This window comes from Eurytemora carolleeae, unplaced genomic scaffold, assembly GCF_000591075.1.
Source record: "Eurytemora carolleeae unplaced genomic scaffold, Eaff_2.0 scaffold192, whole genome shotgun sequence".
Lineage (NCBI taxonomy): Eukaryota > Metazoa > Arthropoda > Copepoda > Calanoida > Temoridae > Eurytemora > Eurytemora carolleeae.
Window position 1 is genome coordinate 184,772 of NW_019396100.1, and position 19,288 is coordinate 204,059.

The following is a 19,288-nucleotide window of genomic DNA, read 5'->3' on the forward strand; positions in this document are numbered from 1 at the left end:
TTTTTGGCTATTATGGGGTAAAATGCATTAAATAAAATTTTAATCGTATTTTTTCAGAAATCCTCCTCATATTCAGTTTTCAGGTAAAAGAGGTTAAAAAGCTTATTTTTGTTATTTGTTTCACCCTTTTCCAGGTTTTCAGGGAGCTCAAATTATCAAACGGAGTTACTTTTTAAAAGCAAAATCTGAATCAGTGAACTCCCTGTGTTTTCTTACCAATACTTTATTCTCTTTCTTTTATATGCTGTAGCAATTTTTACTCATCCTGATCCTTGTTTCTAGTTTATGCTTAGAGAAGACTCTGTATATCCTGGTTCCTATAGTTCTAGCTCTCTCTACTAATCTTATACATGGAGATTATCTAGTCCTGAATCCAGGTATACCACTGTAAGTCCTATAGCTTCTGGAGTTCTTGCTCTATCTACTAATCTTACACATGGAGATTATCAAGTCCCAAACCCAGGTATACCACTGAAAATCCTATATCTCCTGGACTTCTAGCTCTCTCTACTAATCTTATACATGGAGATTATCTAGTCCTGAACCCAGATATACCACTGTATATCCTAGCTCCTGGAGTTCTAGCTCTCTCTACTAATCTTATACATGGAGATTATCAAGTCCCGAACCCAGGTTTACCCCTGTAAATCTGGAGTTCTAGCTTTCTCTACTAATCTTATGCATGGAGATTATCTAGTCCTGAACCCAGGTTTACCACTGCAAATCCTATAGCTCCTGGGGTTCTAGCTCTCTCTACTAAGATGTACCCCTGTATATCTTAGCTTCCGGAGTTCTAGTACTAATCCTATTCATATAGATTATCTATTCTTAATGTAGGTATAGCCATCACGCTTTAAGCTCATAATAGTCATGCATGCTACATGATTTATAATTCCTAATATTAAATATACAAAAGAAAGTATATAAGTGAGAAAAATCTAAATACGTTCTGATGTTAAAACTTTTGTGTGAAATGACGCTTGATCTCGATATCCACTGCGACAACTTGTAAATTTGAGAGATAAATACTTGATCTCTTTACAATCTCCATGGGATATCCAAGATGAATTGATCCGTAGGTCTACACAAGATGGAGATCAATGCTTGATCTTGAGATTTACAACTCAAGTCATAAATTCTGAATTGATTTTATTAAATTTTATCTTTTTTAAAGAAAAGTGTTTTGAAGAGGGAGGAAAGGAGTTTGTGAGACATTTCGTCATCTCAGGTTCCTTTAATTTCATATTTACTTTCCTTTCACTTGTCAGTGCAGTTTATATTTCAGGTTCTTTTAATTTCATATTTACTTTCCTGTCACTTGTCAGCGCAGTTTATATTTCAGGTTCCTTTAATTTCATGTTTACTTTCCTGTTACTTGTCAGCGCAGTTTATAAGTATTCCTTATTAATAATGCAATTTATATTTAAAAAGAGGGCCTTTTACAAATTGTTTTCGACAAGAAGAACAATAATTGTCAAATTCAAAAATAAAATTAACATCTTTTCCAAGAACAGTTTTTGGCTATTATTCTAAATAGCTTTTGGCATTTTTTCACTGAACTACAACTTAGCTATGCAAACATTTGAAACCCCATTTAAAATCTAAAAAGTGAAATCAAAAGGATTGTTATTGTGTTTAGGGATAAGTCTAGTTTTAGTGTTAGGAGCGACGGGATATTTTGTTGTGAAAACAATTAGGTAAATAAAGTTCAAAATAAACAATTAATTTACTGTTTATGTTTAATATATTAATTTTAAGTGGATTAAATTCATTTCTTGGTAGAATCCATTAAAAATTTTACGATATAATTAAATAGCTTATTTAAAAATGTTCTGATTGGTTATGAAAGATACAGTGGTCCCATAAAAATATGGAATACAATGACAACTTTTGAAGTTGGAATGAATATGTGATTTTCAACAGTCCTACGAACATCAGACACATCAATTGTGCAGTGTGCACACAACAATTTAACTAATAAGGTTAATTTCTAAGTTTCTAGTAAAACTACTTGTTCTTAAACAACATCAAATATATTTAAAGATTGCTATAAAGCAGTCTCATATCATAGGATTTCTTACTAAAGAAATTTTTTTCTACATTTTTTCACTTTAATCTTTTATTATATTATTATTTATCTTCAAATATTTTATCTTCATGTGAAATTAAATTAAAGAAGGTTGAATATTTAGATAAAGCTTGAATGTCTAAATTAAGATGGAATGGCTAAATAAAGCTGGAATGTTTAAATGAAGCTTGAATATATAAATAAAGCTTGAATGTCTAAATTAAGCTGGAAAGTCTAAATAAAGCTAGAAAGCCTAAATGAAGCATATGCCTAAATGAAGCATATGCCTAAATGAAGCTAAAAAACTTCTATTTGTTTTAGATTTAACAAAGAACCAAATAAAAAACCAGGTAAAATATCCTTGATTTAAAAAAGAAAGTTTAAAAATTATCATATTTCTAATTTCTTGGTTTTTTGTATTAATTTTGTTCCGACTAAAAATTGTCAGAATATGAAAAGTATGTATTTTTAATTGTCATGATTTTATTCATGACAATTAAAAATACATAAAAAATTATGAAATTCCATTTTCAACTTGGAAATTTCTCAGAAAAGAAGATAGTAACTCCAAGTTCTCATGTTAAACAGGTGATTTTAGATCTGAATATTCAAAATTTTTGTTACAAAAATATTTTCTAGAAATAATTAAAACTTTTTCAGGATTTTGCGATATATTCCACACTTTTCTCTCTTCTATTGATCTGCAGAGTTGTCAAGATTTCTCTCAATCTTCTGGTAAGATTTTAAAGGGGACAGTATCCGAAATCCAGGCAGTGGTATTTAAAGAGAGTGACCGGCAAATAGGGAGTGTTCAGATGTAGATGCAGTATTATGGAGTATGCTAAAAGAATTCTGACCAATCGTGTGTCTCTTCGCTCCATATGATGTATAATTAATGAGTTCACTCTGCGAGCCATTAATTACATTTTTTAAACAAAGTTAATCAACAGCAGTAGAAGTTTTCAAATCGTTTTATTGTTTTAACTAAATAAAGCGAAAAGTACGTTTCATTCCAGTGTCCCGGGAGATGACAAAATACTTAGCGCAAAATAATTTGATCGTTTTCGGTCGCAATCAGAAAACATTTGCATCGTAGAGAATCTTTTTTGGTCTAAAATTAAACCTAATTTTCAGTTTTACAATTGTTCATTATCACCCGTCACCCTATGTTCTCCTTTCCAGTCACTCCATTTTTACAGAAAAAAACCGGTTCTCAAACTGATAATCATCGACATCGGTAATTTAATGAAATCGTCTCTAAACCCCTCCTTTCACATATATATGTGATCCATCCCTTCAAACTTGTAATTAATTAATTTTATAGTTTTCATACTTTTAGAATTACGAGAAGGATAGGATAGGAGTTATTAGATTATCTGAGAGAATAATCTGGGATATTCAAATTACATTCATACCTCTCATTATTTTAAACCTCAGGTAACTACATTTGATTGTATAATTTTAATATCTATCTATCTGCAAGAAAATGTTAAAATGATTCATTTTTTTCTGTAGAAGGTTTAGGCTGGAACCAGATAATCTAGAAGCTGTATCTACCATTATCAAAGAGGTAAAAATTCGAAGAAAAAAATATTTTCTCTAGAAATAGGGATATACCAAGGATAGGGTTCAAGTTCTCCAATAGAACGAATAAACCAAGGATAGCGTTCAAGTTCTTCGGGAGTAGGAAAAAAGAGGATTAGGGTTTAAGTTTGTAATGCCTGGCGAATGGTGATATATAAAGGATAGGGTTCAAGTTCTCCAATAGAACGAATAAACCAAGGATAGCGTTCAAGTTCTTTGGGAGTAGACATATATACTCCAGAAGTATTTATAGCCATGATAGTGTTCAAGTTCTCCAGGAGTAGGAAAAAAGAGGATTAGGGTTTAAGTTTGTAATGCCTGGCGAATGGTGATATATAAAGGATAGGGTTCAAGTTCTTTAAGTTCTTCAAGAGCAGAAATGTAGGTTTAAGGATATACCTAGGATAGGGTTTAGGTTCTCCAGGAGTAAACACATACCAAGCATAAGGTTAAGATTTTACTGGATTTCAAAATTTACTACGAATAGGGTTTCTGTATTGAGATATACCATGGATCTTGGGTACTGGAAAGATACCTTATTGAATATCTTTCCATGATAGAGTTCTCCAAGAGTAGAATTATACAAAAGATAGGGTTCAAGATATGTTTAAAGTTCTCTTGAAGTAGAAATGTACAACGGATAGGGTTCAGGTGCTCTTGGTGTAAGTTCCAAGGATAGGGCTCAAATTCTCCAGAAGTACAGAAAGAATTGGGGTTTTTGTCACCAAGGAAGGATAGGCTTTAAGTTCTTCAGGATATAGAAATGTATCAAGAATAGGGTTCTCTAGGTATTGGGACACGCCAAATGTTAGACTTAAAGTTTTCCAGGAGTAATGGTATTTGATAAGGTTCAATTTCTCAAGATTATAGGGTTAAGTGTTAGGTTTTAGTTGATATTAAGTTATATATAAATATATACGGTTCTGTTTAAATATTTCTGTAAAAATGTTCAGAATAAATCTCCTTCACTACCTGCAGACCTAAACTCAGCTGTCTTCAATTCTAAAACATCAAGTGTTTGACTAGAACAAAAATATTGAAGTCTTGAAACAGTATTTTTGTGTGTTTGTGAATTTGAAGTAGAAAAAACTGTGCATAAACTGAATAGATTATAATATAAATGTAATTGTGTATTAAATGTATGTAAATATACCTAACCATTCTAATTCTGTATTATTCAATTCTGAACGGACAAAGGTTAATTTTAACTCCTAAAGCTTCAAATACATCCCTCCCTTGTAACAGAACCATATAGCAGAACCTTATACCAGACCTACCTATCCCTTGTACCAGATACTATCTGTCCCATGTACCAGACCCTATCTATCCCTTGTACCAGATACTATCTTTTCCATGTACCAGACTCTATCTATCCCTTGTACCAGATACTATCTGTCCCTTGTATCCTTATACATTCCTTATACTTGATTCTATCCATCCCTTGTACCAGACCAATATTCATCTCTTGTACCAGACCCATATTCATCTCTTGTACCAGACCTATATTCATCTCTTGTACCAGACCTATATTCATCTCTTGTCCCAGACCTTTCATCTCTTGTACCAGATCTATATTCAATTCTTGTACCAGATACTATCTGTCACTTGTATCAGACCTTATCCATTCCTTATACTTGATTCTATCCATCCCTTGTTGGTGATACGACTTGCTAAATTCATTGTTTATCATAAAGTTTTATTTAATAAAACAACGTATTAGATTTTTATTTTTATTTGTTTAAGTCATAAATAATAAAACACACTTTGTTAGTTTCAAATCAGACATTAATCTCATGTTATTAGCTAGGAGCTAGGTTAGGAGTGTAGATCATATTTCGACTTCAGCAGTTCGATCATTATACATTTTATTTCATAAAAACTTATCAATTTACTATTTGTGGAACAATTGTACAACAAGTCGTAACTTGAAAATTTTTAAATTAGGCATAAATTAAACATGTTTAGTAGATGGATAAAAATTTGGTTTGTATACTAGGACTACAGGTTGACTTCTCTATAAGGAAAATAAAATTAGGGTTCATACATTCAATTTGTTAAATATCACAGTTAGTTTCATTCAGGTTCGGTTAATTTTTCTCTCTCTCTCTAATTGTTTTTAGTTGTTTGTTCCTTTAAACATCGCAGTTGATGAGATACTTGCAGCAATGGAGCATCTTATCCTCCCACTTTCTCCGGGTATAGATATCCAAACCGTACTGTCCATCCTGGGGGACCTAGACATATACAAGGTTTATTCATTATATAGATATCCAACCCGTACTGTCCATCCTGGGGGACCTAGACATATACAAGGTATGTTCATTATATAGATATCCAACCCGTACTGTCCCTCCTGAGGGGACCTAGACATATACAAGGTATCTTCATTATATAGATATCCAACCCGTACTGTCCATCCTGGGGGACCTAGACATATACAAGGTATATTCAATATATAGATATCCAACCCGTACTGTCCATCCTGAGCGACCTAGACATATACAAGGTATATTCATTATATAGATATCCAACCCGTACTGTCCATCCTGGGGGACCTAGACATATACAAGATTTATTCATTATATAGATATCCAACCCGTACTGTCCATCCTGGGGGACCTAGACATATACATTATACAAGGTTTATTCATTATATAGATATCCAACCCGTACTGTCCATCCTAGGGATCTTGGAAATTTATAAAGGTTTATTTAGAAAATAGAAATTAATACGTTGTTTACACAGAGTAAATATTTATAGAGTACAGCAGGCAAGCTGGGCAAAACTGTACAATTTTAGAAAAATGGGGTTGTTTGTGAACTTATTCTTAACAACAAGCTATTTTCCAGTGCTTCCTTTGTTTACTTTCTTATTGTTTATTTACATTTTAGGGGTAAAATATCTATTTATCTCTCAGATCAATTATCACTGATGTGTACGCCGGCAAAATGCCTACTAAATATATGATCTAAATATATGCCAAAATCGAAGTTTAAAACAAACCCCTGCAGTCCCTTCAGTATGTGTACTGTATGAACCTCACTTCCACTAGGAATCGAGGTTTCGTGAGATGAGTCGGCTAAGTGTCTAGCTTTGTCTATGCTTGTTTAGTTAAAACCCCACCGTACCCCACGAAAAAATTGGGATTTCTTCTCCAATGTTTCTAGCTTAGATAACGATTCAGATCCGTTGTGAATCGGGCATTCCACTATTTTAAATTGAGGGTCTTAAAAAAAAGAATAAGACTAAAAAGTACCTTGATATCGAATATAACATATTTATCCTTGTTTCTGTATCTTGATCCCTGCTTTAAATCTTGAGCATGAACTCCGTTCTTGTAAAGTTTGGTTACAAAATCCAGAACCTCGTCTGTCTTCTCAAATTCTTAATATAATTAAATTAAAAGTTACGGGATGTCAAAAAAAACCAATGAAAATAAGATAAAAAATCGACAAACGTCTTGGTTTTTGAATGACAAAGAAACTGAACATTTGCCACAAACTATAATTTTCTAATTCTTGTTTATGTGCAACCAGATGTTTCAAAAATTTAATATGTAAAAACATGAATTCTGTTAGATCAAGGTTTCAAAGTTTGAAACATTAAAGGTTTACACCACCAGCTCGCAGATATAGAGATTTGCAAATTAGAGTTTGTAGCATGTGTTCAGTTCAATGATAATAAACAGCACAAATAGTATCAGCTCTATACCCTTGACTCAAAAACTTCAGTAAAATTGAAATTTTAAACAATTTAAACTTTATATTCTTTAAATCCCCAAAAATTATTAATTTCTGATCAGAAAAAATATCAAGTCTGAAACCAAATTTTGTAATTACTACTCACCTATATTAAGAGTGAGAGGACGAACTACTCACCTATATTAAGAGTGAGAGGACGAACTTCATTTCTAAGATCTATATTTGAGGGAGGAGCAGCGTATATAATTGGCATAGGATGACTGGTAGGTTTCAATCCAAACAGTTTTATTGCTTTCTCCGGACCCCATTCTCCAGGTACACAATCCGGTAGGGGAACCATAACCTAAACATTAAGTTTATATAGATGGTTGAGGAACCCGGAGAGATCAAAGCTGATAGCAAAAGTCACCATAATTTTAGAAGCAAATAGTTCTGTAACCTTAATTCCTTAATTATTTAGCTCGGTAATATTGTACAATATTGTACAATATTATACAAGTTCAGACCATGCTTTCAAGAAAAGCTTTGGTCGGGTTAAATAGATAGGATCGAGAACACAATAGAACTAGGAGAACACAATGGAACCAGGAGAACACAATGGAACCAGGAGAACACAATGGAACCAGGAGAATACAATGGAACCAGGAGAATACAATGGAACAAGGAGAATACAATGACACAAGGAGTACACAATGGAACCAGGAGTACACAATGGAACCAAGAGAACACAATGGAACCAGGAGAACACAATGGAACCAGGAGTACACAATGGAACCAAGAGAATACAATGAAACCAGGAAAGCACAATGGAACCAGGAGAACACAATGAAAACAGGAAAACACAATGGAACCAGGAGAACACAATGGAACCTGGAGAACACAATGGAACCTGGAGAACACAATGGAACCAGGAGAATCAATTGAACCTGGAGAACACAATGGAACCAGGAGTACACAATGGAACCAAGAGAATACAATGGAACTAAAAGAACAAAAAGAAACCAGGAGAAAGCAATGGAACCAATAGAACACAATGGAACCAGGAGAACACAATGGAACCAGGAGAAAACACAATGGAACCAAGAGAACACAATGGAACCAGGAGAACACAATGGAACCAGGAGTACACAATGGAACCAAGAGAATACAATGAAACCAGGAAAACACAATGGAACCAGGAGAACACAATGAAACCAGGAAAACACAATGGAACCAGGAGAACACAATGGAACCTGGAGAACACAATGGAACCTGGAGAACACAATGGAACCAGGAGAACCAATTGAACCTGGAGAACACAATGGAACCAGGAGTACACAATGGAACCAAGAGAATACAATGGAACTAAGAGAACAAAAAGAAACCAGGAGAAAGCAATGGAACCAATAGAACACAATGGAACCAGGAGAACACAATGGAACCAGGAGAACACAATGAAACCAGGAGAAAACAGTGGAACCAGGAGAACACAATGGAACCAGGAGAACACAATGAAACCAGGAAAACACAATGGAACCAGGAGAACACAATGGAACCTGGAGAACACAATGGAACTAGGAGAACACAATGGAACCAGGAGAACACAATTGAACCTGGAGAAAACAATGGAACCAGCAGAACACAATAGAACCTGGAGAACACAATGGAACCAGTAAAAAGCAATAAAACTAGGAGAACACAATAAAACCAGGAGAGCACAATGGAACCAGTAAACCAGAAGAACAAGTAGCAACTACGGGTATGAGCTCTATATTAACCTATAATTACCTTGTCAACTTTTCTGGTGATAATCTTAAACTTGCAAACATTGATATAATGGATTGGAGAAGCTAAAAATTCAGCAGAACTTGGATACTTCACAGCACCTAGAAATACACTTTTTTCTCACAAATTTAAGATTGTAAAATTACATAAAAAATTACGTAATTATAAATTACAGATTTTATCAATGATTTGTCATTACATTATATTTTTTAATCAGTTTGAAAACATTCAGGGGTCATCTAATAAGCAGTAACAATATTGTCGGTCTCACCTATTTCAAGCAGAAAAGATCCTTTTTGTGGAATATGAACATTGAACGTGGTTTCTTTGTCTTTTGTTGACATCAGAACAAACCTAAAAACATTTTTTCTACAAGGAAATTGAATTTCTGCAACAATCCCTGATTTTCTAAACCCTATATCTTTGCAACCTGGTGTTGTAGTCCTTTGATCATTCCAACTGAACATTAGGTTAGTCAAAATAGTCTAAGTTTAAAATATTAAAGGTTTACACTATAGGTTGAAAAGATATAGGAATAAGAAAATTTGATTTTGTGGCAAAAATTCAGTTCCGATCGACATTTGCAAGGCTTTATCAAAATTTTCTACAAAATATTTAAAGAATTAAATGAAANTTCCCTGTACCTGTCCAGTGGAAACTTTCCACCCGGAGCTTTTATACTTGTGGATCCGTTCTTACAGTTGTACAGGGTATAGTGGAAGCTTGTATCCGCTTTACTGTTCAAATATATATTCGCCTCGCCCATATCATTCGCCTCAACTACAGCGTTGAGTAATCCCTCGCTCCTTGCCAGGGATAATCCAAGATGGAAGAAGGTTGACCGGAGCAAAGGTAGATTCTCAAACTCAGATCTACATAAATAAAATAAGATGGATCAGGAGGGAAAGGGGGGTGGGGAGGAGTGGATACATGTAAAACATTCTTGTGAACAAATAATCATGATAAATTAATATTTAAATTTAGATTTTGCATGGAGTTCAAATAAATTTCAAAGGAAGTGAGTTTTTGATACAAAGTCAAATTTCTAATCCCTATACCTATACAACCTGATGGGTGTAAACCTTTCCTATTGCAAACTTGGACTATTATTTGATCTAACAGAGTTCATGGTTTGAAATTTCAAAACTCTGCAACTTCGGGTTGCTTAGATATAGATCAGAGTTTGTAACAAAAACTCAGTTCATGTTAGAGGTTGGACCATGGATTAAAAAGAACTTCATGCTAGCGTTAAGGTTCCTTATTAAAAAGAGTTTTCTGAATTCTAAACGGTTTTAATATTAAAATGATTAAAGTAATCACTTAAAAAGATAAGACGATAGATCTGAGAATTAGACATTTTTTAAATGAGTAAATCGTCAATGGCTGGATTGATAAAGACGACATTTTCTCTTTGTATCTCCGAGTATAAGAGTAAGGTTAATACTTGGTTACTGGATGCTCCAGAAACTGGAACTCTGCGGAGAGAGGGAAGAACTCAAAGATAAATTTGTCCGGGTCTGTCAGGAAGTAATGATCCTGATACATCTGTCTAGTCTCACGAGCTGCCTGAAAATTGTAACATTAACGATTCACAACGGAACCCTATAAACCTGGTTCTTGAAAACTATGGTGGACTAAAAAAAAAATTTTAATCAGGGTTGTGAATCGTTAATGGCAATCTTTTGAATTAGGCTGCAGACAAGTTTCCAGTTCAAGGTTTATTTATGATTAGACACTAGACAGTTCTACTAATAAATACATAAATATACAAAATACAATAATTACAGTTGTAACCAGAAAACTCTGAAATAGTAAGACGACCTAATATTTAAGTGTATTTTATATTGCTACAAAGCAAACAGTTTAACTAGACACTTGTTAAATCACTAATTAAATTAAATGGGTCTGTTTACACTGCACAATTGCTATGTCCCATGATCATTGGACTGTTTAAAGTCATAAATTAAGTCTAAAAGTCATCATCCTAGTTCCAGTTTTCTGGTTATCACTGTACATTCCTCCAAAATAAGATGAACCAAAATTTTTTAAATATTTTATCAAAATCAAATAATTGATAAGAGAAAAAGTATCTAAACCATATCAAAAATGAGTTTACCAGAGTTCTCCAATTTCAGATGTTCGTTTACATTTTATACCTTAGTATTAATCTGCATAGAGGCCCAGTTAGCTTGGACCAACCTCCATCCTCCAGCTACATATACTCCATTCCAGGCACTCCTCCATCTTTAAATAGAATATATATATCAACCTCCATTCTCCAGAAAGTGAGATACATATACTCCATTCCACAAACTCATCCATCTATATAAAGAATATAAATATATATCAACCTCCATCCTCCAGCTACATATACTCCATTCCAGGCACTCCTCCATCTATATAGAGAATATATATATCTACCTCCATCCTCCAGCTACATATACCCTATTCCAGGCTCTCCTCCATCTGTATAGAGAATATATATATATATCAACCTCCAGTTACATATACTACATTCCAGGCACTCTTCCACCTATATAGAGAATATATATATATCAGCCTCCATCCTCCAGCTACATATACCCTATTTCAGACACTCCATTTATATAGAGAATATAAATATATATATATATATATTAACCTCAATCCTCCAGCTACATAAACTCCATTCCAGGCTCTCCTCCACCTATATAAAGAATATAAATATATATCAACCTCCATCCTTCAGATACATATACTGCATTCCAGGCACTCCTCAATCTACTATGTTAAGTAACCTCCATTATATTAAATCATCAAAGATAAGTTTAAATCAATCCTCAAATTAACGTTTGATTTATTCAAACTAATTGAATTATCTGATTTATTTGATTTATTTGATTTGTTTTATACCTTTCATCCACAAACTCATCTCCTGGTATGTAATCCTTCGCCTAAAAAAAAACAACATTTTCATTTCTTTTTGAGTAAGTTAAGATGATAATGTTTAAATTCACAAACTTTACTTAGATTACAGGAATTAAAATAATGTTAGTGCTTTAGATGATTCAGATGGGATTACTGGATATTTAAATATTTGGATCCTACTATACTACCTTGCTGTACCCCTTAATTACAATAGCATGTAGTCCAACGTAAGCGCACATTTTCTTATAAAGAAGGGCTTTCGTTTCTATACCAAACTCAACTCCTCTAGTAAATATTCAAAATTAAATACTTTAACGGTGTGGTAACAGTTCGCCCAATAACGTTTCACCCAATTACGTTTCACCCATAACGTTTCACCCAAAATAATGTTTTACCCAAAATAACGTTTCACCTAACTCACGTTTCACCCAAACTGCACTAACTTTAAAAATTATATTTTTTAATTTATTAAAATTGTATAGATAAGGTTACAGTTATTCTAATTACTGCTCAATTTATGCATGAGTCGATATTCATGGCTATTTTGATCAATAAGAATGGGCTTCCCCCTTTTTGAGGAGATGAACTTAGCTACATGTAACTGGGCCGCCATGGTCAGATAAAATGTGGTTTTGCAGATTTCGAACAAAAAAGTTGCGGATTTACAACAATTTGCATTAATATATTTGTATATATGAGTCGACCCACTCAGATTGGATTTTTTTAACCAATCTAAAAACATTCCCACAATTCTCTTGTTTTTCCCAATCAAAATTTGAGGCAAATCGGTCCAAGGGTTTTTGAGTTATGATCGGAAATCATAACTCATCGGCAATGTATGTTTTAGAAGAAAAAAAATTGGGTGAAACTCTTTAATAAGTGTAGTTTGGGTGAAACATAATTTGGGTGAAAGTAGTATTGGGTGAAACGTGATTGGGTGAAACGTTATTGGGCGAACTGCTACCACACCACTTTAACTATTTTTTATGGTAGTCCATGATTATTGAATAATATGTGAAATAATCTAGAGATTTGTGTTTGAATATCCCTGAAAAGGTTGGTTGGAGCTCCGCGTTTATTTCCTTCCTCCGGGTAGTAGAGAAACCAAGAGAGATGTTTGAACTTACGCTCCGATATAAACCTGGGATAAAGAACTATGAAACTATATTACAAAGCTTAACTCCGATATTAACCTAGGATACAGAACTATGAAACTATAGCTTGGGTCCAATATAAACCTAGGATACAGAACTATGAAACTATATTATAGTGCTTGGCTACAATATAAACCTAGAATACAGAACTATGAAACTATATTATAGTGCTTGGCTCCAATATAAACCTAGGATACAGAACTATGAAACTATATTATATTGCTTGGCTCCAATATAAACCTAGGATACAGAACTATGAAACTATATTACAGAGCTTGGCTCCGATATTAACCTAGAAAACAGAACTAAATGAAACTATTTTATAGAGCTTGGCTCCGATGTAAACTTAGAATAAAGAACTATAAAAATATATTATAGAGCTTGGTTCCGATATAAACCTAGAATACAGAACTATGAAACTATAGTTCTTAATGATAAATCCTGTGTCGGATATATAGCAAGAATGTGGAACAATATTACGGATACTGTGTCGGATATAAAGCAATAATTTGGAACTATGTTGTAGTTTCTGTGTCTTATTTAAAGCTAGAATATTGAATTAAATATATTTCTGTATCTATATTACCTAAAAATTGCCCTGGCTTTATCAAGATCTGAAGAGCATTTATTAACCAGCATCCTAGCTACACCAGTTAGAGTTCTATGCTCCAATCCAGCAGCTTTTAAAGCAACCTCGTCCACTGCTTCAAATACAGCCATATTGTTCTCGTAAACCTGAATACATCAACATAAAAAAGAAAAATAATAGGAAAGTAAGGTTGATCTTAGGTTGATCTATATATAGTACAGGTTTATCTAGGTTTGATCTATGTACAGTACAGGTTTACCTGGGTTGATCTGGGTTGATCTTAGTACAGTACAGGTTTATCTAGGGATGATCTATGTACAGTACAGGTTTATGTGGGTTTAATCTATGTACAGTACAGGTTTACCTGGCTTTATATCTGAGTTGATCTATTTGCAGTACAGGTTTATCTAGGGATGATCTATGTACAGTACAGGTTTATCTAGGGATGATCTATGTACAGTACAGGTTTATCCAATATTCCCGGGAATATTAGTAGAGTACAGGATTGTCCTAACCTGATCTTTTGTGAACATAGGAACCTGGGGTTTCCCAGCTGGATTTTAGTAGATGGATATAAGTAGAGTACAAGATGGTCCTAACCTGATCCTTGGTGAACCTAGGAACCTCTATAGGTGGGGGGGTGGAGGGGTACCGGGGATATTAGTAGAGTACAGGATTGTCCTAACCTGATCCTTGGTGAACCTAGGAACCTCTATAGGTGGGGGGTGGAGGTGTACCGGGGATATTAGTAGAGTACAGGATTGTCCTAACCTGATCCTTGGTGAACCTAGGAACCTCTATAGGTGGGGGTTCCCGGGGATATTTCTGATGAATATCCTTGGTTTCCTCTCCTCCCTCCTCCAGGTACTTAATCTTCTCTCTGCAACAGGAATATATTTAGTTATTCATACAATATATTTATAAATATGCCGTGTGTATTGTGTATGTAAGAAAGATGAAAAAATAATACACCCAGAAATTATCTTATTATCATCAGCTTATTTTGTGGTCAATATGTAAGGGATAAAAAGAGTGGAGAGCTACTGTGGAATGGGCCTTGCCAAGACTAGCGAAGTAAGTAAGTATGCAGGATTATAAAAAGACAAGATTATAAAAAACTTGAACATTTCTTTAATAAATTTTATTAAAGATTACCTATGAATAAGATCCATCATCTGATCACAATGTTTTTCCGTCAGATTTATTATTCGAGATCTTTCCATCTTATTCATGTTAATAAAGAGCTCCTCTCTCTCCTCCTCACCCATGTTGTTGATCCTGGTCTCCTGCTCCCTCCTCTCCTGAAGGAAGGCCCTGTACAAGGCGTCCTCCTCCTCCCTGTGCCTCTCCTCCAGTTCCAACTGTAGTTTTATATTCAAGAATTCTTCAAGAGGTGGCTCAGCGTGCTAGAAAAATATTAGATGAGAAAATTGTTAAAATGTGTATATTAATAATATTGATATTATCAGCAATAAAAAGTAGTGAAAAAAGAATATGTTTACCGCGGAGAAAATTTGAAGACTGAGGAAATGTTTTGATTCTTCCGGGTTGGGAGTTTCATTGAAGGTTTGAACCTGGTAGTTGGTTCCCGGAGTGTACTTAGATCCTGGACTTAGATCCCGATCCTTAGAGACCCTGTCGATATTGTTAAAAGTAGGAAACCTTGTTATAGTCCCAGATTTACTTGGAGTAGGTTCAAGCTTATCACCAGAGCTTTTCTTACTCCGACCCTCAAAACTACTGTAAACCACGTAATTAACTTTAATGATAATAAAATATTATTAAATATAAAAATTATTGATAATTTTTTGTAGCTGGTTATGAGAAGAAAAGGGATAGAAAAGATTAAATACGTCCCTGCTCCGATCCCGTTTTCTCTCTGAAACATTGAAGTCCTCCTGGTCAGAGTCTAGATAGTCAGGTTCAGGCATCTCTGGTTCGATTCTACTCCGACCTCTCAAACTATAAATATTAATACGCGATAAATAGAAAATGGATCATTTAAAGACAAAAGTTTTAAAATTTTAGGTTCAAACTCAAAAATCCTAAGATCAGATCAGATATTCACCTGGCAATTTATTGTATTATTCGACCTGTAAATGGTATTAATATCACCTGGAGTAATTATCGTCGTGTAATGATCTAGGTTTAGTCAAAGAATCTTCATCCGGCGAAAATCTTGGTTTTATCCCATCTCCCAGATCAAATTTCGGTTTGACTTCTTCTCTCTCAAACCTTGGTTTGAAAACTTCTCTTTCAACCCTTGGTTTTATTTCTTCTCGACCAAATCTTGGAGAATCTACGTCCCGTGTAAACCTTGGTTTGATTTCTTCTATTTCTCTAGCTTTAGCAACCCATGGTCTAGGTTTAATAATAATCTCCTCCTCCGTTCCTGTCCGTCCTAACCTCGGAGTAAACTCCTTACTGCTCCCTCTAGGCCTGATCTCCTCTACCCCAGTACTCCGACCCAACCTAAGCAACGATTAATTATTATAACTTTCTAATAAAACCGTTTACCCGCGCAATTGGGGTCGTAAATTAAGGTACTGACTATTTTCCCTTAGTGGTCAATCTACTTAGAATCTCAAGAACACTCACGTAGTTCTCCTCAGTTCCCCAATCAAAATTTGAGGCAAATCGGTCAAGGGGTTCATGCTTTATGTTCGGACATACAAACAGACAAACAGAGATTATAACTTCATATATATATATATGTAAAAATAACAACTATAGTATTAAATTTAAAAATGTATTTTTTTATCAAACAGCTCCTAACATGAAAGATTTTTCTCTGATAGAATTTACTTTGGTTTGGATTGAAGAACCTTTCTCAGTAATGTAAAAGAATAAAAAACAACTAAAAAAACTTTAAGAATCAGGAGAAGCCAAGAAAATCGTTGTGAACTGAGAAAAACTTGAGAAACCAAGCCGCTTATAAGAAAATCTGTGCATTCTAACAAAATTTGTATTTATAGTAATTAGGCTATATAGGGAATCTTAACATGTGAATAAATTAAACATCTCTATAAAGTAGACAATATTTTTAAACTTTTGATTCTCCGGAAACCATTTATTATCCAATTAAAAATTTTAGAAATTAATAAACAGTTTAATATCTTGCATACAATTGTCTGACATGTTTTACTCCATCAGAAGGACTAATCAAAATTCAAAACATTTAGATGATTTGTTTCAGCTTTGAGATCATAGTTAAATAAGCTTCATGAAACTGTAATCTCAAAAAAATGAATAAACGGCTTGTTGAACTTATTAAACTTGTTGAACTTGTGAACTTGTTGAACTTGTTGAACTTGTTGAACTTGTTGAACTTGTTGAACTTGTTGAACTTGTTGAACTTGTTATTCTTGTTGCGAACAAAAAGAATTTAAACGGAAACTCAGTCATTATTTTGATTTTCTTAAACATTAAAATTTCTGTTAAATTCTCTACATTTTTTTCAAATCTTAAATAGAGATATATTGTATTTGATGAGTAACTCTAGTTATAAAGATGAGTAAACTATTGTATTTGATGAGTAACTCTAGTTATAAAGATGAGTAAAGTATTGTATTTGATAAGTAACTCTAGTTATAAAGATGCGTAAAGTATTGTATTTGATGAGTAACTCTAGTTATAAAGATGAGTAAAGTATTGTATTTGATGAGTAACTCTAGTTATAAAGATGAGTAATGTAACTGCGTGAAACCATTCTTAAACAAACAAATACATGTCACGTAATTTTTCTAGTATAAATAATAATAAAGAGTTTAGGACGTTTTTATATAAGTTTAGAAAACAAACCCAAGAAGTAATCCTGGAGTGGAGAGGGTTGGATTAGTATCCATCATTGTATCACAATAGAGACACGGAGCAGCACTCTCCGTCTTCTCTGGTTGATGGTTGGAGAGCAACTAAACTCCAGTTATCAAGTGTGGGTGGATAGACAGGTTTACAAACACCTGGCAACATTATATATATAATATATATACAACCAAACTCTCATTCTTACACAATTTGTCAACTCTGACGCAATTCTAGATACGCATTGTAAATCGTAAAATACGTTACTTGCGTTAAAAATTGATTTTACATCAGGAAGTCAATTTAATTGCTTGAGAGTATAAACTAGTTGAAAAGAGGCAATTAAACAGAACGAGAGGGAAATAAGGTGAAAATGATAGTACTACGTTTTAAAGATAAGTTTGTAAAATGAGAATATCTGGGTGATAGTAATGGAAGAGTAGGACAAAGCAGTGATAAAAGATAGGCAAGAGAAACGGCTGGAATATGTTTGTTAGGGTGGTCGAACATTTCAGTAGTGAAAAACGGCCCGGGGGTAGGCTCAATCAAAGTCGTAAAGAACAAGAAAACCACTTTTTACGGATTTAATAGAATCTAACTTAAAGCAACGAGGTTATAGTGTATAGAATGATGATGTACACAATTCGCTATACCCTTAATTTTATAGGCCATAAACTATACCGAGAGCGTACTACATATTTGTTTATTATAAGTTGATTCTGGCCTAACCTATAGTATATTAATACTAGTAAACAGTTGTAAGTGTACAGTACAGCTAACTGAGCACACACAGGTAGAGAACTATCACTTAAATGCACTGAAGACATATTTCAAGGGACCTCCCATTCATAGAGGGGAATACCCGATTCACAGAAGTACCCTTATAACCTTTATTGGTCAAGCATGAATAAGACATCCATGTTTATGGGCTTATCAATTAAAATGACTTGTGCATTTCTACTGCAGAAGAAAGGGAGAAGTTTTTAAAGAATTATACACTTTTCCAACTATAAATACGACGAAATCTTCCACATTATTGATCAGTTTAAGGTTATAAGGTTACCGTTGTAAATCAGTCATGTTCCTCTTTACATGGAGGGTCTCTGCTAGTTAAACTCTAGTTAACTCTGCATTATTAACAACTTTTGCATTGATTTTCTACCAAATAAGATATATAGTTTAATATTTTACTTTAAATTTTAATACATACAGTAATGCGTTTTTAAGATAGTAAAACAAATAGGATTTCTTAGTCTGTAAAATGGAAAAATATTATTTAGGGGTTTTTTAACATCGTTTTTTTACGTAATAAAAACCCTCTCTAGGAAACCCAACATTAAACGATGACGAAAAATAAAGTAAAAATTATACTAACTAGATGGTTAGGAACATATTTCTCAAAAGAAATTGTCAATAAATTAATGCTAGAATCAATTATTTCGTTTTCATTATTATATCGAATTTCATGTTTTCTATAAATTTTTTCGCAGATTTCTACAAATTCTTCAAATGTCGACTTTTCAATAATAATTCCAAAAAATCTGCAGAAAATCTTTGTGAATAATGAGAAACCAGAATAATGGGAAAATAGGAAACAAAATTACTTATTTTCGATAAGATTAATTTTTATTTTCTCAATCTATTTCTAAAGAACTAACTAGTAAAATGTAGAATTTTGTTTATATTTTTTGTCGTCGTTATTGAATAATTAAAACAAAA

General features: G+C 33.5%; 2 protein-coding genes across 5 annotated transcripts in view; one reads left to right on the top strand and one right to left on the bottom strand.

The window, feature by feature from the left end:
* LOC111694941 (uncharacterized) overlaps positions 1-4,818 on the top strand; it is a 6,273-nt gene extending 1,455 nt beyond the window's left edge. Inside the window, exons 4-13 of the mRNA XM_023464021.1 lie at positions 58-83; positions 283-377; positions 1,175-1,228; positions 1,640-1,697; positions 2,390-2,418; positions 2,619-2,656; positions 2,729-2,803; positions 3,408-3,505; positions 3,584-3,638; positions 4,606-4,818. Of these exons, the coding sequence (XP_023319789.1) occupies positions 58-83; positions 283-377; positions 1,175-1,228; positions 1,640-1,697; positions 2,390-2,418; positions 2,619-2,656; positions 2,729-2,803; positions 3,408-3,505; positions 3,584-3,638; positions 4,606-4,674 (597 nt within the window). The 3' untranslated portion in view covers positions 4,675-4,818. The remainder of the gene's footprint in view (positions 1-57; positions 84-282; positions 378-1,174; positions 1,229-1,639; positions 1,698-2,389; positions 2,419-2,618; positions 2,657-2,728; positions 2,804-3,407; positions 3,506-3,583; positions 3,639-4,605) is intronic.
* A 550-nt stretch (positions 4,819-5,368) lies between these two features.
* LOC111694939 (hillarin) lies at positions 5,369-17,720 on the bottom strand. Of its 4 annotated transcripts, none has more exons than XM_023464017.1 (19): positions 17,570-17,719; positions 15,884-16,240; positions 15,626-15,730; positions 15,271-15,508; positions 14,924-15,174; positions 14,540-14,648; positions 13,766-13,914; positions 13,074-13,166; positions 12,214-12,310; positions 12,011-12,051; positions 11,760-11,804; positions 11,275-11,362; positions 10,563-10,684; positions 9,763-9,990; positions 9,390-9,472; positions 9,122-9,219; positions 7,532-7,697; positions 6,910-7,037; positions 5,369-5,886 (listed from the first exon to the last, which is right to left on the bottom strand). In XM_023464017.1, exons 1-19 carry the CDS (start codon positions 17,614-17,616, stop codon positions 5,785-5,787), a joined length of 2,547 nt encoding a protein of 848 aa, XP_023319785.1. In that variant the 5' UTR covers positions 17,617-17,719; the 3' UTR covers positions 5,369-5,784. The 4 variants fall into 4 exon arrangements, with proteins under 4 accessions (XP_023319785.1, XP_023319783.1, XP_023319784.1 ...); XM_023464015.1 differs by lacking the exon at positions 5,369-5,886 and adding an exon at positions 5,893-6,271 and having other exon boundaries at positions 17,570-17,720; XM_023464016.1 differs by lacking the exons at positions 5,369-5,886; positions 11,760-11,804 and adding an exon at positions 5,893-6,271 and having other exon boundaries at positions 17,570-17,720.
* Positions 17,721-19,288: the final 1,568 nt, after the last annotated feature.

What these genes read in the sequence shown, in the direction of transcription:
- LOC111694939 (XM_023464015.1), bottom strand. Translation starts at nt 17,616, where the DNA reads ATGATGGATACTAATCCAACCCTCTCCACTCCAGGATTACTTCTTGG. An exon ending in GATGAGTTTGTGGATGAAAG is followed by an intron (nt 11,805 to 12,010) that starts GTATAAAACAAA and finishes TTCTTTATATAG; the next exon opens with GTGGAGGAGAGCCTGGAATG. An exon ending in TCACCAGAAAAGTTGACAAG is followed by an intron (nt 7,698 to 9,121) that starts GTAATTATAGGT and finishes CTTAATGTTTAG; the next exon opens with GTTATGGTTCCCCTACCGGA.